This window comes from Camellia sinensis, chromosome 6, assembly GCF_055761805.1.
Source record: "Camellia sinensis isolate YWXY chromosome 6, ASM5576180v1, whole genome shotgun sequence".
NCBI classification, from domain to species: Eukaryota; Viridiplantae; Streptophyta; class Magnoliopsida; order Ericales; family Theaceae; genus Camellia; species Camellia sinensis.
Window position 1 is genome coordinate 130,038,437 of NC_138966.1, and position 15,900 is coordinate 130,054,336.

Sequence of the window (15,900 nt, forward strand, 5' to 3'; positions counted from 1 at the left end):
GTTGATTTTTGTTTTTCATTATACCAAACATCAAAAAATACATAAAACATTTTGCAGAAAAACTTTTTTGCCCGATTTTTGTTTTTCATTGTACCAAATATCAAAAAATACATAAAATATTTTTTAAAAAATATTTTCTATCCAAACAAACAAAGTGTGTACATAAAAATATATTATGTAGGCAAGTGTGTACTAGCTTGGAATTTGGTTGTTGTTGTTGTTGTTTTTTTTAACTTACATTTGTAATCTCTACTATCATATGCTGTATCCCTCTTGTCCATGAACTTAAGGCATAAGTATGTCAAACCACATAAATTTTTTTGTATATTTTCCTTTTGTGATTCATTAGGCCTACTGCCAATGTGATTCACTTAGAACCATCGCAGCTGTGACCAAACAGAGTTCGTCCTGTGTCTGCCCTCATTCCTCCAAGGGATGTTTCTTCAATGGAAAAAGAGTTAACAATTGACAATATAACCCTAAATCACATAACATACGTCTAAATCATTTCATCAAACTTCATATCTCCATTTTCCACCTAAAAATCAAATGAATTTGAGAAGCACAAAATGAGGTCATTTGAATCATCAAATCACATCGGGTTTTATATGTAGACTAATGGTAGTCTCATTTATATACTCTGAAATGAAAATTTGACAACTTCTGTGTTTTGATGTCATATAATACAAGATCAAAAGATTTCAACACATCCCCAATTAAATGAAAACTTTGCCAACCTCTTGAACTGTTTCATTTTCCATCAAAACCCAAACCAAGCTGCCTCTTGAACTGTTTCTGATTGACACAAAAAAACATAATGACTTGGCTGTGCGAGGTCCCTGTACGAGAACTACACCTGCCAAAATCATAATCATCTTGTCTTTGATTTAACAGAAACGCCTTTGTACATCTCCACTTTTTCTTTCAGCGCATCGCGACGAGGCCGTGCAAGCTTGTTATTGGGATCGAAAAGCAGAACTTCTTCGAATGCCTTGAGAGCAGACTTCAATTCTTTCTTCTTCTCATAGGCATCTCCAAGGTTGTTCCAAGCTGTGACGTAGCCTGGTTGAAGCTTCACAGCCGTCTCAAACTGAGCGATTCCCTTATCAAGCTTTCCATCCCGGATATAACTGACACCGAGGGCGTTGTGAACCTGTTCAAATATTTGAGGAAAATGTATATCAGGAAAGTGAAAGAGTTCCCTGTCAAGAAGATGTAAGGAACATGATCACCATGTCTGTTTTCTTAATTTTTATTCTTCTATGATTTCTTCCTTCTTGACACAATCAATATGTTGTGATTAGTTTCAAATGGAGTACAACTAAGATGGCAACTACGATGAAACTAAGTCGAATGTGCTGAGTTATCTCAAAAGCTTAAGCTTTATAAAATGGGTCCAACAATGTATATCAAGCTCTTTAATACCCTCTGTCACATGCAACTCCATATTGCATGTGAAGACGAAAATATTCATACATAAAAAGAAGAAAGAATCCAAACGGGGTCAAATGCAAATAGAGAGACTTGAGCCCAAAATCTGTCCCAACTTGAGTTCTAATACCATATTAAGTCACCAATTGTCTTAAAACCTTAAACTATTGGGAAATGGGCTCAACAAAAATGTATAACAAAATCTCCAACAAAGTGCATATCACACAGACCAAACATAAGAAACAGATGTCATGATGAAATGCTCCAGTAATTACAGAACAATGGACACATTTAAATTTCAATAAAAAATGACACAGAGCAAGGAATTCTATAATAACTCTATGGTAGAAAGTTCTTAAACTTTAATTAAAAATGTGCCACAAGCAACCCAAATCAACTCAAGGTGGTCTTATCCTAATAATTTGGGCTTCTTATCTCAGATGGTGTCTGTTAGAATAGTCATATGTTATTATGTTATTATTTTATTAGTTGAGGGTGCTATGGTCATATTGTAATATGTCTTCACAGAAATATATACTGCTGGAGTTGGGTTGATTTTCACAACTCTAAACCAATTAGTCACACCATCTTCTCTCCTCTCTCTCTTCCTCTCTAACCCTAACCCTAACCCTAATATTCAACTCTTGTGCATTCTAACTTGGTATCAGAGCAGAGTTCTTGCCTTCTCGAGTGTTCATCAGAATCTAGAGATCATTGTGAGGTGACAGCAATGTGCTGATGTCATCATCTATACCACATCAGCATGACATCATCATCCGTACGGACAAGTTGGGCTTTCAAGGATAGATTCTTCCTTTCGAGTTCAATGGTGATTTTTGTGAAATTTTTTGGAGCCATTTGATGTAAGTTCTGTATTTTTGAATGATTTTCGAATATTTTTGGTGAAAAATCAAAACTGCTGCTTCTGCTCTACTTGTGCGAGTTCTACCTAGTGGGCTCATCTCTATAGGGGCCGAAAATCATCCAGGAGGTCTTCCTTGTGGTTTGTTTTGAGATTTGGTACTGTTTTGTTGTATTTTTGATACTTTTTTGCCTCTTTCCCTGTTCAGCATCTCTAGGTTTGGTCCCAAACTTCTCTGTTTGGTATTTTCTGCTGTTATTTGGTTGCTTTGGCTGTGTTACTTTGGCTGTTTTCTGCTGTTTTCTGTTTGGTTTTGGTCACAAACTTCTATTTCTGCTGTTTTCTGTTGTTATTTGGCTGATTTCTGTTTGACTACTGTGTGTTTTCCATAGCTGACATCAAACCTCCTGTGGTTAAAGGTGATGAGTTGCCTAAGTCTATCACTACCAAGAAACTTAATGGCTTAAATTATTTGGCTTGTGCTCATGCCGTGAAAAATCTTTTTGCGGGGTAAGAAAAAATCTCGTTTTCTTACTGACCTTCCGCCTGCTGTTGATGATAACACCTATGATGACTAGTGTAGTGAGGATTCTTGTGTTATGGGATGGCTTTGGCATAGCTTGGAACCTCATGTTGCTACTACTGTGGAATTTTGTGACACCTCGAAGGAAATTTGGGACTCCCTTGTTAAGTTATTTTCGAATCAAAATAGTGTCTCCTGGGCCTATGAATTATATGAGTAGATTTTTGCTATTGGACAGTTTGGTCGTTCTCTTTCGGATTATTACAGTGGCCTTAAGAATTTGTGGGATCAGTTATTACAACACCGGCCTTTTACTACTGATTTAGCACAACAAAAGCGGAATTGGGAGGAGTTTATGATCGCCTCTTTACTTGTGGGCTTAGATTCTGATTTACGAGGTTTCAAAGATCAGATCCTTGCCAGTGAGACATTACCTTCTGTTGCTAATGCCTATTCTCGGCTACTACGTTCTTCTTTGGGACAGGGTTCTCCTTCATCTGGTTTTGCCTCTCAGGCTTTGGCCTCTTCTGCACTGATCTCTAGTAGTGGCAACTGTGGGTCTTCCCATGGAAGTTTTCCAGGCCACTCTAGTCATCGTGGCTCGCACACTGGTTTTCATGGTTCCCGCGGTGATTGTTCTTCTCATGGTTCTCATCGTGGTGGTGGGCATGGAAATGGTTCTGCATCCCATGGTGATCAGAAGTGTACTCACTGTGGTTCCTTGGGTCATTTTGAGCCTTGGTGTTGGTAGAAGTATGGTAAACCTGATCATGTGAATCAAGTTATGGATTCTCCATCCTCTCAGTCGACATCTTTTCCCTCTAGCACAGTTGCTTCCCTAGCTGATTCTCATGACGCACTCACTACTCAATTTAGCAAGCTTACTAAGCTCATCCAGTCTCTTCGTACTGCTATCGCTTCATCCTCCACAGCTAGAATGGCTGGTTCAGGTAATCTGGCCTGTGTGGCTCAATCTCCCCAATCTTGGCTCATAGACTCTGGTGCTAGTTCCAATATCTCCGGTAGTTCATCTCTTTTCCATACTCTTCATCCTGTTACACATAATATTATTCTAGCTGATGGATCCTCCCGACCTGTTAGTGGCAAGGGTATTCTTCAGCCCACTCCATCTCTCTCTTTACCCGCTAGTCTTTATATTCCTACTTTTCCATTTAATTTACTTTTTGTTAGTCAATTGACTAAAGCTCTTCACTGTTCCATAACCTTTTCTCCCACTTCGTGTGTTTTGCAGGACCTCCAGACCAAGAGGATGATTGGTTCGGGATATGAAAAGGATGGCTTATATTTTCTAGACACTGATAGCCCGTCTCGTTCTACTTCTGCTGTTTTGAGTGCTACCATGTCTCCTCTACAGTGGCATTTTCGCTTTGGTCATCCATTTTTAAACACGCTTAAGTTAGCCATTCCTATCTTAAGTCATGTGTCTAAACTTGAGTGTGATGCTTGTCAACTTGGCAAGCACCACTGTAGTTCCTTTCATAGTCGTGGTGTTAGTCGTGTGTCCACGTCTTTTGATATAGTCCATACAGACATATGGGGTCCATCCCGAACTCCCATTGTTAATGGCTTTCTTTATTTTGTTATTTTTGTGGATGATTACTCTCGGATGACTTGGTTATTTTTAATAAAGCAATGGTCTGAATTACCCCAAATAATTTCTAAGTTTTATAATGAAATCTTTACTCAATTTGGGAAACATATTAAAATATTCTGGTCTGATAATGCCTTAGAATATATGCAATCTACTGTGGATCTTTTTTGTGCTAATCATGGTATTATTCATCAGACTAGTTGTGTTCACACATCCCCCCAAAATGGTGTTGCTAAGTGGAAACAATGCCATTTGTTAGATGTTGCTCACACATTGCTGTTTAACATGAACGTTCCCAAATAGTTTTGGGGTGATACTGTGGTCACTGCTTGCTCTCTTATTAACCGCATGCCCTCGGTTGTGTTACAAAACCAATTTCCCTTCTCTTAGTTATTCCCTAATTGTTCCCCGTTTCCTCTTTCTCCTCGTATTTTTGGTTGTGTGGCTTTTGTCCATGCCCTTGATCTGGGCCTAGATAAGTTATCTCCTCGTGCTCGTAAGTGCGTGTTTTTAGGTTATTCTCATACTAAAAAAGGCTATCGGTGTTCTCACCCGAAGTCCCGTCGGTTCTTTGTCAGTGTTGATGATGCTTTTTTTGAGTCCACCCTTTGTTTTTCTTTGTCTGGGCAGCAGTTGTCAGTCGATCTCATATCTTGTCGTAAGGGGGAGCCAGCTTCTCCCACACCTACTTTTCCCGTGCCTTGTGTCTCCTCCTTCTAAGTTTCACCCTCCACCAATGTAGATCCCTCTTCTTCACCTTCATCTCATCTCCAAGTTTATCAACAGTCCCAAAATCGTTGCCTAGTTTCTTATGGCCCGAACAGTTCATCTTCTTTGTCAGAGGCTCCTGGCCCTCCTATCGTTCTAGACTCTGATGATCTTCCCATTGCTTTGCGCTGAGGTAAACGTGCTTGCACCCAACATCCTATTGCCCATTTTGTTTCTTATGTTCGTCTTTCCACTAGTCTTTACTCCTTTGCTTGTAGTTTGTCTTGTGTTTCCATTCCCTCTTCTTATGAGTAGGCTATGTCCATGTCGGGTTGGAAGCATGCTATGGATGAGGAAATGAGTGCTCTTCATCAGAATCAAACTTGGGACCTCATTCCATTGCCTTCTCGAAAACCTAGTGTTGGTTGTCGTTGGATTTATACTGTCAAGTATCTTCCTGATGGTACTGTTGAGCGGCTTAAGGCCCGCTTGGTGGCTAAAGGCTATACACAAACTTATGGTGTTGATTACGTGGAGACCTTCTCCCTTATGGCTCGCCTCAACTCTGTTCGGATTCTTCTCTCTGTTGCCATTCGTCAGTCTTGGCCTTTATATCAGCTTGATATAAAGAATGCCTTTCTTCATGGTGATCTATATGGATCAGCTGCCTGGCTATGTCGTTCCCAGCAGTGAACATATGGTTTGTTGATTGCGGAAGACCTTGTATGGTCTCAAGCAATCTCCACATGCTTGGTTTGATCGCTTCAATGCAGTTGTGCTTGCATATGGGTTCCACCGTTCCACTTCTAATCATTCTGTTTTTGTTCACCACTCATCTATTGAGAGTATTGTTCTCCTTGCCTATGTGGATGACATCATCATTTATGGCAGTGACTCCACCAGTATTGCTGATTTAAAACGGTCTTTAGGTTAGCACTTTCACACTAAGGACTTGGGTCATCTTCGCTGTTTTCTTGGGATTGAGGTTGCTCGGTCTTCTCGGGGGTTGTTTCTTTCGCAACGCAAGTATGTGCTTGATCTTCTCTCTAAGACTGGCCTCCTGGGTACTCGTCTGAGTAATACTCCCATGGACTCCTGTGTAAAACTAGATGGTGATACTGGGGACTTATTTCCTGATATTGGCCATTATCATCGTTTAGTTGGGGAATTGATTTATCTCCTTGTCACTCATCCTGATATTACATATTCTGTCAGTGTGGTTAGTCAGTTTATGCATACTCCTCGTCACCCTCATTTTGAAGTTGTTTGTCATATCTTGCATTATCTGAAGCGTGCCCCAGGTTATACCCTATCGTCCATCTTCTTCCTTGTCTGTCACTGGTTTTAGTGATGCTGATTGGGCTGGCAGTCGGACTAATCGCCATTCTACCTCAGGCTATTGCACCTTCGTTGACGGTTATCTTGTTACTTGGCGTAGCAAGAAGCAGACAGTTGTTGCTCATTCGAGTGCCGAGACTGAGTACCGTGCCATGGCCCATACTGCTTCTAAGATGTTGTGGGTTCACTCTCTTCTACAGGATTTTGGTATTCTTGTTCCCACTCCTATGAGTATGTGTTGTGATAATCAGGTTGCTATCTTTATTGCCAATAATCCGGTATTTCATGAACGTACGAAGCATATTGAAGTTGATTGTCATTTTATTCGCGACCTCTTGCTGAGAAAGCAACTTATGACTCCTTATATTCATTCTGAAGATCAATTGGGTGATATCCTCACCAAACCCTTGGCTCGGCCTTCCTTTTATCGCTTATCTACCAAGCTGGGCATGTTTGATCTCTATGCTCCAATTTGAAGGAAAGTGTTAGAATAGTCATATGTTATTATGTTATTATTTTATTAGTTGAGGGTACTATGGTCATATTGTAATATGTCTCCATAGAAATATATACTGCTGGAGTAAGGTTGATTTTCACAACTCTAAACCAATTAGTCACACCATCTTCTCTTCTCTCTCTCTTCCTCTCTAACCCTAACCCTAATATTCAACTCTTGTGCATTCTAACTCTGTTCATACAGCAATAATTTCATTCACGCAAAATGCTGCCGTTTCTTTTCTAGCCCAAACCAATTTTGGTCTGTTTGGTGTCACTTCTTGTCACTAGTGAATCCCCCCCCACCCCCCAAAACTATCGCCATAAGTACACCATATTTCTTCTTTTTTCTTTTGAGTTTTTTGATAAGAGATTTAAGGTTGATGATATAGTCATACTTGGGCAAGATCTTGATCATCTCCATCCCATTTATCAATTGCCTGAAGCAAGTATTTAGTAGCTGCTGGGTAAAATTTTCTCCTCAACATCACCGCTCCAAGTTCAAAAAGCTCAGTTGCACTAGCATCGCCACTTCTCACTTGCTCCTGGAATTTATTAAAAGAAAACAATGGGCAGAAAAAACAGAGAGAGAAAGCATTAGCATGTTGCAGAATAGCTACTATCCAATTTTCACAGAACTAGAGAAAACGAATTCCAAACCACCCACACAACACATGTGAGAGAAACCTAATGAACATGAAAGAACAAAGTGTTCAGAAACTACACAACCCTCAATATTTGAGTTGGGAAAGTGTTCTAAAAACATAATAATAGAAATTTGAAATGGCGCATATTAGCTATCGCAACATATTATTTGCCAGCTTCTCAGACATTATGGATGTGTCTGGTTTGGTTTTGGAAGATAAATTTTCAAAAAAAAAATCTTGGGGAAAGAGTTTAGAAATTTTTTTAGTTTGTTTGGTTGTATATTTTAAAAATAGATTTGGAGTATGTGAGTTTTGAATGATTTGATATTTTGTTATAATTGAGTGTAGACGTGTATAAGAGAAAAAGTGATTGATTGATTGATGTGTAGGAGAGAGAGTGATTTTGAAAAAAAAATTCAAAAAATTTCCAACCAAACAAAATTTTGGAGATTTTTTTAAAAAATTGTGTTTTGAGAATTAAACCAAACAAGGCCTATAAATTCAATAACACAACTTCAAGTATTCCAATTTGCAGTATATGATTCCCTATTCCAAATCTGACTTGGACACCATCTATCTATCTATCTATCTATCTATACTACTATTAAGTGAAGGCCTCAATTGGTGTAGTGAAGCTTTACTCTCCACATGCCACGTGGCACTGTTTTTTTATTTTTTTAAAAAAAGTTAAACAAAGAGGTGGGCAAGGCTTGAACCCATGACCATGGGTTTAAGTACGAGGACTCATACCACTTAAGCTAAGCACACATTATAATATTAATTTCATTATTATTTTCTTTTATTCTTACTTATTTGAATTGCACACGCATCGTGTATGCCACCCGCTAGTATCTATTTATTGCAAGCCATTTTGAAGACAAAATTCAGAATCCATAGCCAGCACATACTCAATAAACTATAAAATATTAACTCCAAAACAGCACACTTCGATAACTTGTGTAAATAAAAATGGTACGTACTTGCAATTCCTTTGCAGAAAGATCAAGTTCTCTTCGAACAAGGACTTGGCGAATCACAAAGAAGGTTCCAACCCCAAGAAAACCTAATAGTAAAAGCAGGTAAGAGAGCTGGATTCCCAGTTCAAATAACTCTCCAACCTCATAAACCGGATCCATTTTGACATCTTCACTAGCTTGTGCCACTTGTATCGATGTCAACCAGGACATTGCTCCATATGAGAAAGCAGGTAAACAGATAAATGGCCTTTTTGGAGTTGTAATATCGCCATTAATCAAAACGTTACACGAGAAATCTGAAAAAAGATGACTATGATATGACTCAATTAATTTAAAAAAAAAAAAAAAAAAAAAAACCCAAAGCAGATATGGAGAAGTTAAAAAAGAAAACGAAGCATGTTAGGTTGTAAATATCTCAAGGAGATAGATACTTAATCTCTGATACTTAATTACATGGCATGACCAATTTGCTCCATCAGCTTCAAAGATGACCAAAACATAAAACAAATATAATGATATACAAAGCCTCCATGAAGTGTAACCAAAACTATGCATTTAAATAGTGACTAAATAGCTTATTGACATGGAAAATTATCATATTTATTCAGCTCACTGAGAGAACTCAGCACTGGCTATTGACTTCTTATGCCAAACTGATCAATATAAAACTAAAACTTCAAGAGAGCTACTATGGACATATTGAACTCAGCATGTGTTAATGTACACCTAAACTCCACCTCCACTTCACCTACTCCACTACACACTCCACTTCACCTACTACACCACTCCACCTCCACTTCACCTACTCCACTACACACTCCACTTCACCTACTCCACATCTCCATCTCCTATATAATGTACACACAATACATCACAACTTACAACAATCAATAATACAATCATTTCTCTTTATACATTAAATTTCTACATGGTATCAGAGCAGGTTTAGAACCTACTATTTTCGCTTCCCCGGCGGGCAGCAACATCATCTTAGCCGCCCGCCGGACCTCAACCTATTCCGCTTGAATTTTCTACACATACCTTGATCACTCTGCATGTCCTTCCTCCTCCTGCTGCTGAATACTGGTTTGCAACTTTGCTCGGTCAGTTCAATTTACACAAGTTCCTATCCTCTGTCAAAGAGAATGGATTGATGCAACCCTCCGAATCTTCATAGCTACAAAACCTTGGAAGACACCTTTTGCAACAATGGTGGACGAGGACAATGAATCATCATCGGCTACAGTCCTCGATCTCACAAGCTTCCAGCTACACGATCTCGACTCAGTCGAGCTTCCACCGAGTCTGACCGAGTTGGACCTCACCGCCAATCAACTCTCCACCTTGGACCTCCGGATTGCCCACCTTTCCAACCTCAGGAAGCTCTCTCTCCGCCAGAACCTCTTACACAGCCGCCACACCCATTTCTCAGCCTACTCTCTCTCTAGATCGAGAGGCCATCCTTCTTCTTCAACAAGCCAGCACTGCCGCCATTTGCACAGACCTCCATCGCGGCTTCAAGCAACACCGCCGAAGACCCAACCATCAACTTGTTGCAGCTTCGACAGTCGTAGGCGTCGCGGCCCAAGCTGCCACTCACCTTCGGTGCTTCTCTTCAGTGTAACGAGCAGCTCCTCACAGACCCAAACACATCGGAGCTCCATTCCTACTGATCGTAGCTCTCTCAAATCTATGGAGCTTGAGAATGCCATCACAGATCGACGAGTGCTTGTTCTCAATCTTAGATTTGTAGTCTTTGATCTCCGACCTCGGATCTGAGTTTAACCACTATGACTCCGCCGTCACGCGAATCAACAACGGCTAGTCGTCGGAGTCGCTGAAGTTGTCTCTTCTGCCTTAAATCGCCTCAGATCGTCAACAGCATTCTCAAGCTGGTGTGTTTTACTCTCTAGTTGAGAGAGTCTTGCACTGAGCCCATCCACCACATGTAACAGCATCAATGTAGTTCATAGAACTGGAATTTCTGACAAGGGAAGGGCGAGAGTGAGAAGCAGCCAGGGGAGGAACAGGACGAAAACCATAGCTGGGATGGGGATCAAATTCTTCATCGCTTTCTTCGTCGGGGTTAAAGAAGTTGAAGGAGGCTTTGTCTTTGGATCCAGAAAGTTCCATGATTTGCTTGTCCCTGCACTCCGATGACTTCATTGATCCAAATTCAATGTATCTGAACAACAATCCAACCTTCTCCACTCATTTATTTTATTATTATTTTATACAAACCCTACTTTACCCACTTTACCTTTATTTATTTTATTTTATCAACAAAACAAAACAAAATTCCACTTTTTAGAAATCTCTCTCATTTTATCACTTTCCAACCCACCAAGGCACATGCTTTCGCCATTAATTTTTTTTTTTATTATTATTATTATTCTTATTACCCACCAAAAAAAAAAAAAAAGCACCATTACAAACAATTTACCAATTTGCACAACCAACCATATTTTATTCATCTCGGGGATCAACCCCGATCACAATTTTACATAAAAAAAAAAAAAAAAAAAAACAACAACAACAACAACCAAACAAACAAACAACCAAAATCACATCCACCGGCGGGATTTTTCTTCTCTACTCTGCCGCCGATCTCTTCTTCTTGCCTCCGTCCTGGGCGGCCCTTGACAGTGTTGCCTCCGTGTTTCCCACTCCACTGGGCACGATCACTCCACCCTGCTCCTCCACTCCAGCATATGGCGGACCTCCAAATCGGAACATAACGGTGGCCTTCCGCTTCAGCTCCTTATTTTCAGCCTTTAGCACACTTATCTCTGCTCGCGCATCCTTATACATGCGTTGGAGCAGAGCCAGCTAGGCGTTTAACTGCTGCACCTCATTTGTCCTACTCTGCAGCCGGTGCGACAGGTTTGTGACCGCCGTCATGGTCTCCACACATGACTTCAAAGTATACTGATTGGCCTCAATATCAGTTTGCACCGCCATTTTTTGCTCCACCGACCGTATCGGAAAGTTCAACGGAGCAAAACCAGAGGCGCTTGGTTGAGGTTCACTGGCCACCGCACCAGTTATCTCTCTTGTTGACTCGTTGAGGTCGGGAAAGAGAGTGAGCAGACCACGGGACGAAGAGGCCATATTCTGGGTAGCTGAACGGGAAGACGAGGCCATGTTATGGGTTGCTGAGTGTTTCAGAGAAGGGTTGGTTACAGAATGGCAACAGAGTGTTCCAGAATCTCTTTCTCAGAAACGGAAGAGTTTTTTCAAAGGATTTTCGGCGGTTTCAGACTGGTTTGCACAGCCTCCGCCTCAACCTTGGTTAAATAGCCGAGGCAGACACGCGCATCATGCACCTCTCGGCGTTCGCCGACAACATGGGCGCTCCTTTTGATAGGCACGCCTTTTGATGGCACGCCTTTTTATAGATTGGGCATGCCTTTTGATGGCACGCCTTTTGAAAGATTGGGCACACCTTTTAAGGGTGCGACTTTTTAGGGGTCCGACAAGACTCTGTAAACTGTCCCGACACTGATTCCGGTTAGCTCCTTCAGGGGTCCGACAAGACTCTGTAAACTGTCCCGACATTGATTCCGGTTAGCTCCTTCAAGGGTCCGACAAGACTCTGTAAACTGTCCCGACATTGATTCCGGTTCGCTCCTTCAAAGGGTCCGACAAGACTCTGTAAACTGTCCCGACATTGATTCCGGTTAGTTTCTACAAGGGTCCAGCAAGACTCCGTAAACTGTCACAACAGTGTCTGTTACAACGGTCCGACATGACCCCGTAAACTGTCTTCTACATCGGTCCGACATGACCCCATAAACTGTCTTCTACATCGATCTGACACAACCACACAGTGTCTGCTACAACGGTCCGACATGACCCTGTAAACTGTCTGCTACAACGGTCCGACATGACCCCATAAACTGTCTGCTACATCGGTCTGACACGACCATACCGTGTCTCCTATCCTGTTTTATTTTATTTATCAGTTTACTTTCCTGTTTTGTTACTCTCTTCAAACTCAAGTTGGTTAGTTCCTATCCTCCTTGAGTTTGAGGAGGGCTGTTAATGTACACCTAAACTCCACCTCCACTTCACCTACTCCACTACACACTCCACTTCACCTACTACACCACTCCACCTCCACTTCACCTACTCCACTACACACTCCACTTCACCTACTCCACATCTCCATCTCCTATATAATGTACACACAATACATCACAACTTACAACAATCAATAATACAATCATTTCTCTTTATACAATAAATTTCTACAGCATGCTAGTGGTGTTTCATCAAATACTATACAATTTACATAATAAAATTGTTTTATTTTGACATGGACCCCTTAATGAAGATGATATGCAAATTATACACATATAACCTCAATCTTATATGAAAAATAAAATGGTCTATGTGATCATTCATTCAAATTAAAGAATACCATAACATGAAGAGAAATTTATCACCCTCAATGGGTGCAAAAGTGAGATTGCTCACAAGCTGATCAATCTGGATCATAAAATCAATTGATCACTGCTCAAACTGGGCATTATCCAAAAGTGAGATGGCCTAGAGTTTCCTGACAATTAGTAGTACGAGCAATTGTTATTAGTTATACATATGTTGTATGTACAAATTATTTGATTAGTTGGCTATGAAGAATCTTAGGGTTGACAGCTCCAGTAATCCGTATAGATAGGCCAGTTGAAAATTTTCAGTGAGGATGTCACTTGAAACCTAAGAAGCATGGACACAGAGACTGATACTGATGAGGACACAAGACGCAGTGATTTCAAAATCTTTTTTATGAATCATCTATTAATTATTTAAATCTAATAGAATCGTTTTTTTTTTTGGGGGGGGGGGGGGGGGGGGGCGGGGGGTTGGAGAATATAATAATTCTAATAGAACCGTTAAAAGCACTCGGGTCGGGGGGGGGGGGGGGGAGAACAAGTTAGTGTGTCCCAGGCGTGACCCCTGAAAACAAATTAACGTATTCCCGTGTCCAACACCACTATGGCACTTGTTTTGCAGGGTCGGTGCTTCATAGCTTCAAACCTTTCATTAGTGGACTCTGCCTCCTTTCGAGCCAGCAACCTATTGGCATGTTGGTATGGGCCAGGCACTGAAAGAGTTCATTTTAGAGGAGGATGAGTATTCAAAACGCTATAAAATGTTAGCACCATCAGTCATTGTGGCACCAGCTAATACATGGGCTAATTATGGGGTCAGATACAGGGTTGAAGATGGATTCTTCTATTGTTTAACCCAAGATAAAAGACACAGAACCATATAACCTTGACTAGCGCAACATAAACAACAAAGCAACAGACAGATAGCACCTAAATCAGATGGTTAATAAAACAGTAGAACAGCAAATGAGAAAATTACTCTCAGAACTTGTTGAGATTGAGGGCAGCCCCAATGTCACTTCACTTCCAAGAATCTGCATTCATCAATGAGAAGATAAACTTTTCAGGTATATTCATTAATCCACTGCTTGGTTCTCTACGAGAATGAAGCAAAAGAAACAAAGCAGGTAAAAGATAACTTCAATAAATAATCTGTTTTTCAACCATCAGGCTTATACCGCAAGGTCAAATCCCTGACTAGAACGAGTTTTGGGAGACTATGCAGGCATTAAATTTTGAAGGGCATCCCTTATACAGTGTGGGCTTTCCAAATTTGGAGGGACTTTACTGAATTTGGGGGAACCCTTACATGGGGATATAAAAATATATGGAAAATTAGCCCTCATATAAAAGTGAGCTTGTCCGCTGACCCCCTTCCCTCCGCCACTGGCCCCACCTGAGCAAAAATCCTAACTCCGCCACGAGTAACACACAACATGTGAAATGGTATATAAAACATGCCAATTCATGGCAACCAAACTTTTTATTAAGAATTTTATCATACCCTTGTGCATCTGAGCACACATTTTGTTCCATTTGCATTTTTTTATTCAAATTCTTTATATTCTCTGAAAAACAAACATATATAGAGATAGATATATACATTAACTTGTGTGTATATACTACTCTGTACACCCCGTCTTTTGGCCATTTACATTTTTTATTCAGTAAAGTTTTATGTTTTCTGATTAACAAAATGTAATTTAACCAATAGCTCCAAAAGACTAATATACATCACTCAAATACAAGAGAAATATGCATATATATGTACATTTGTAATATGTATGTATACTAAAATCTGAAATTAGACAGTAGTGTACACAAAATTGTGGAGAAAACCAACTAAATGCACAAAATTGAATGTAAAGGAGTTACCTGAAGAGAGAATTTATGGAACCTGAACTTGGGGTTTCTGGGTTTTGTTCGCTGGGGGTTTAGAGTTGCTCCGTAGCTGTGGAGCTCAGAGAATGAACAAGAAATGGGGTGTTCATGGCTTCGAAGGGTTCGAATGACCAATGAAGTGTGCGACCCAAGTGGTAAGTGTTGCAGAGAAGGTGAGATAGCGGATTGGAAGACCATTTTCGTCTAGGGTTAGCTTCGGACTGGGATGGGATGGAACTCAACTGTCAAGATTTTCAGTTTCACAAAAAACACCGTGAAATTGGGGTTTTGTTCTTCTTTTAGATCATCCTTTCAAAGTTGGTTAAGGCTTGAAGATAAGTTTGGGTTGAGACATTGCCACTCCTATTCACCAAACAAATAAATAAATAAATAAATGGGTAGTGCTATATAAATAAAATTTTCTTATAAATACTTTTTTATTTATAAAATTAATCAGATTATCGAGTTTTTAAATAAATTTTTAATAACTTTTACATTGAGTATAATTTTCTATTTTTGAATCGATTTAATTTGGGGTAAATTACATTTATCTTTCCTAATAAGATTTTTGACAAATACAGGGACCGCTCTTGTGATTTGAATAATTACAATAACATTTTCTGTTTTACTTGACAATATCAAGATTTTCTCTTCTATCAAATTGTTCCAAATGGTGTTACTTTTTGCTATAATGAATTACTTTACTGTCCTCCCTTTTAAAATATTAAAAAATATTTTTGGATTGGAGAACAGGTTTGGAAGAAACAAATAGTGTTTGGAATAGTATTTTTTAATTTATTTTTTTAAAATATTAAAAAATGTTTAAAAAAAATTATTATTTTTATTTTAAATATATTTTTTTATTTAAATATTTTATTTTATTTTGTAAATATTTAATTTTTTTTATTTTAATATTTTAAACTCAAAGCACAACTTCACACACAAATCGTAACTAAACACATAACTCAAAACTTAATTCAAAAATTATTTTCAAACCTCATAACCAAATACATAACTCAACACTCTACACTA

At 39.5% G+C, this 15,900-nt stretch overlaps 1 protein-coding gene across 2 annotated transcripts; it reads right to left on the reverse strand.

Annotated features, from left to right (window-relative positions):
- Positions 1-554: 554 nt before the first annotated feature.
- LOC114295043 (Tetratricopeptide repeat (TPR)-like superfamily protein) lies at positions 555-15,255 on the reverse strand. Of its 2 annotated transcripts, XM_028239225.2 has the most exons (5): positions 14,863-15,255; positions 13,967-14,021; positions 8,597-8,889; positions 7,368-7,514; positions 555-1,153 (listed from the first exon to the last, which is right to left on the reverse strand). In XM_028239225.2, the coding sequence occupies exons 1-5, from the start codon at positions 15,064-15,066 to the stop codon at positions 872-874; spliced, it is 981 nt and encodes a 326-aa protein (XP_028095026.2). In that variant the 5' UTR covers positions 15,067-15,255; the 3' UTR covers positions 555-871. The 2 variants fall into 2 exon arrangements, with proteins under 2 accessions (XP_028095026.2, XP_028095027.2); XM_028239226.2 differs by lacking the exon at positions 7,368-7,514 and having other exon boundaries at positions 14,863-15,241.
- Positions 15,256-15,900: the final 645 nt, after the last annotated feature.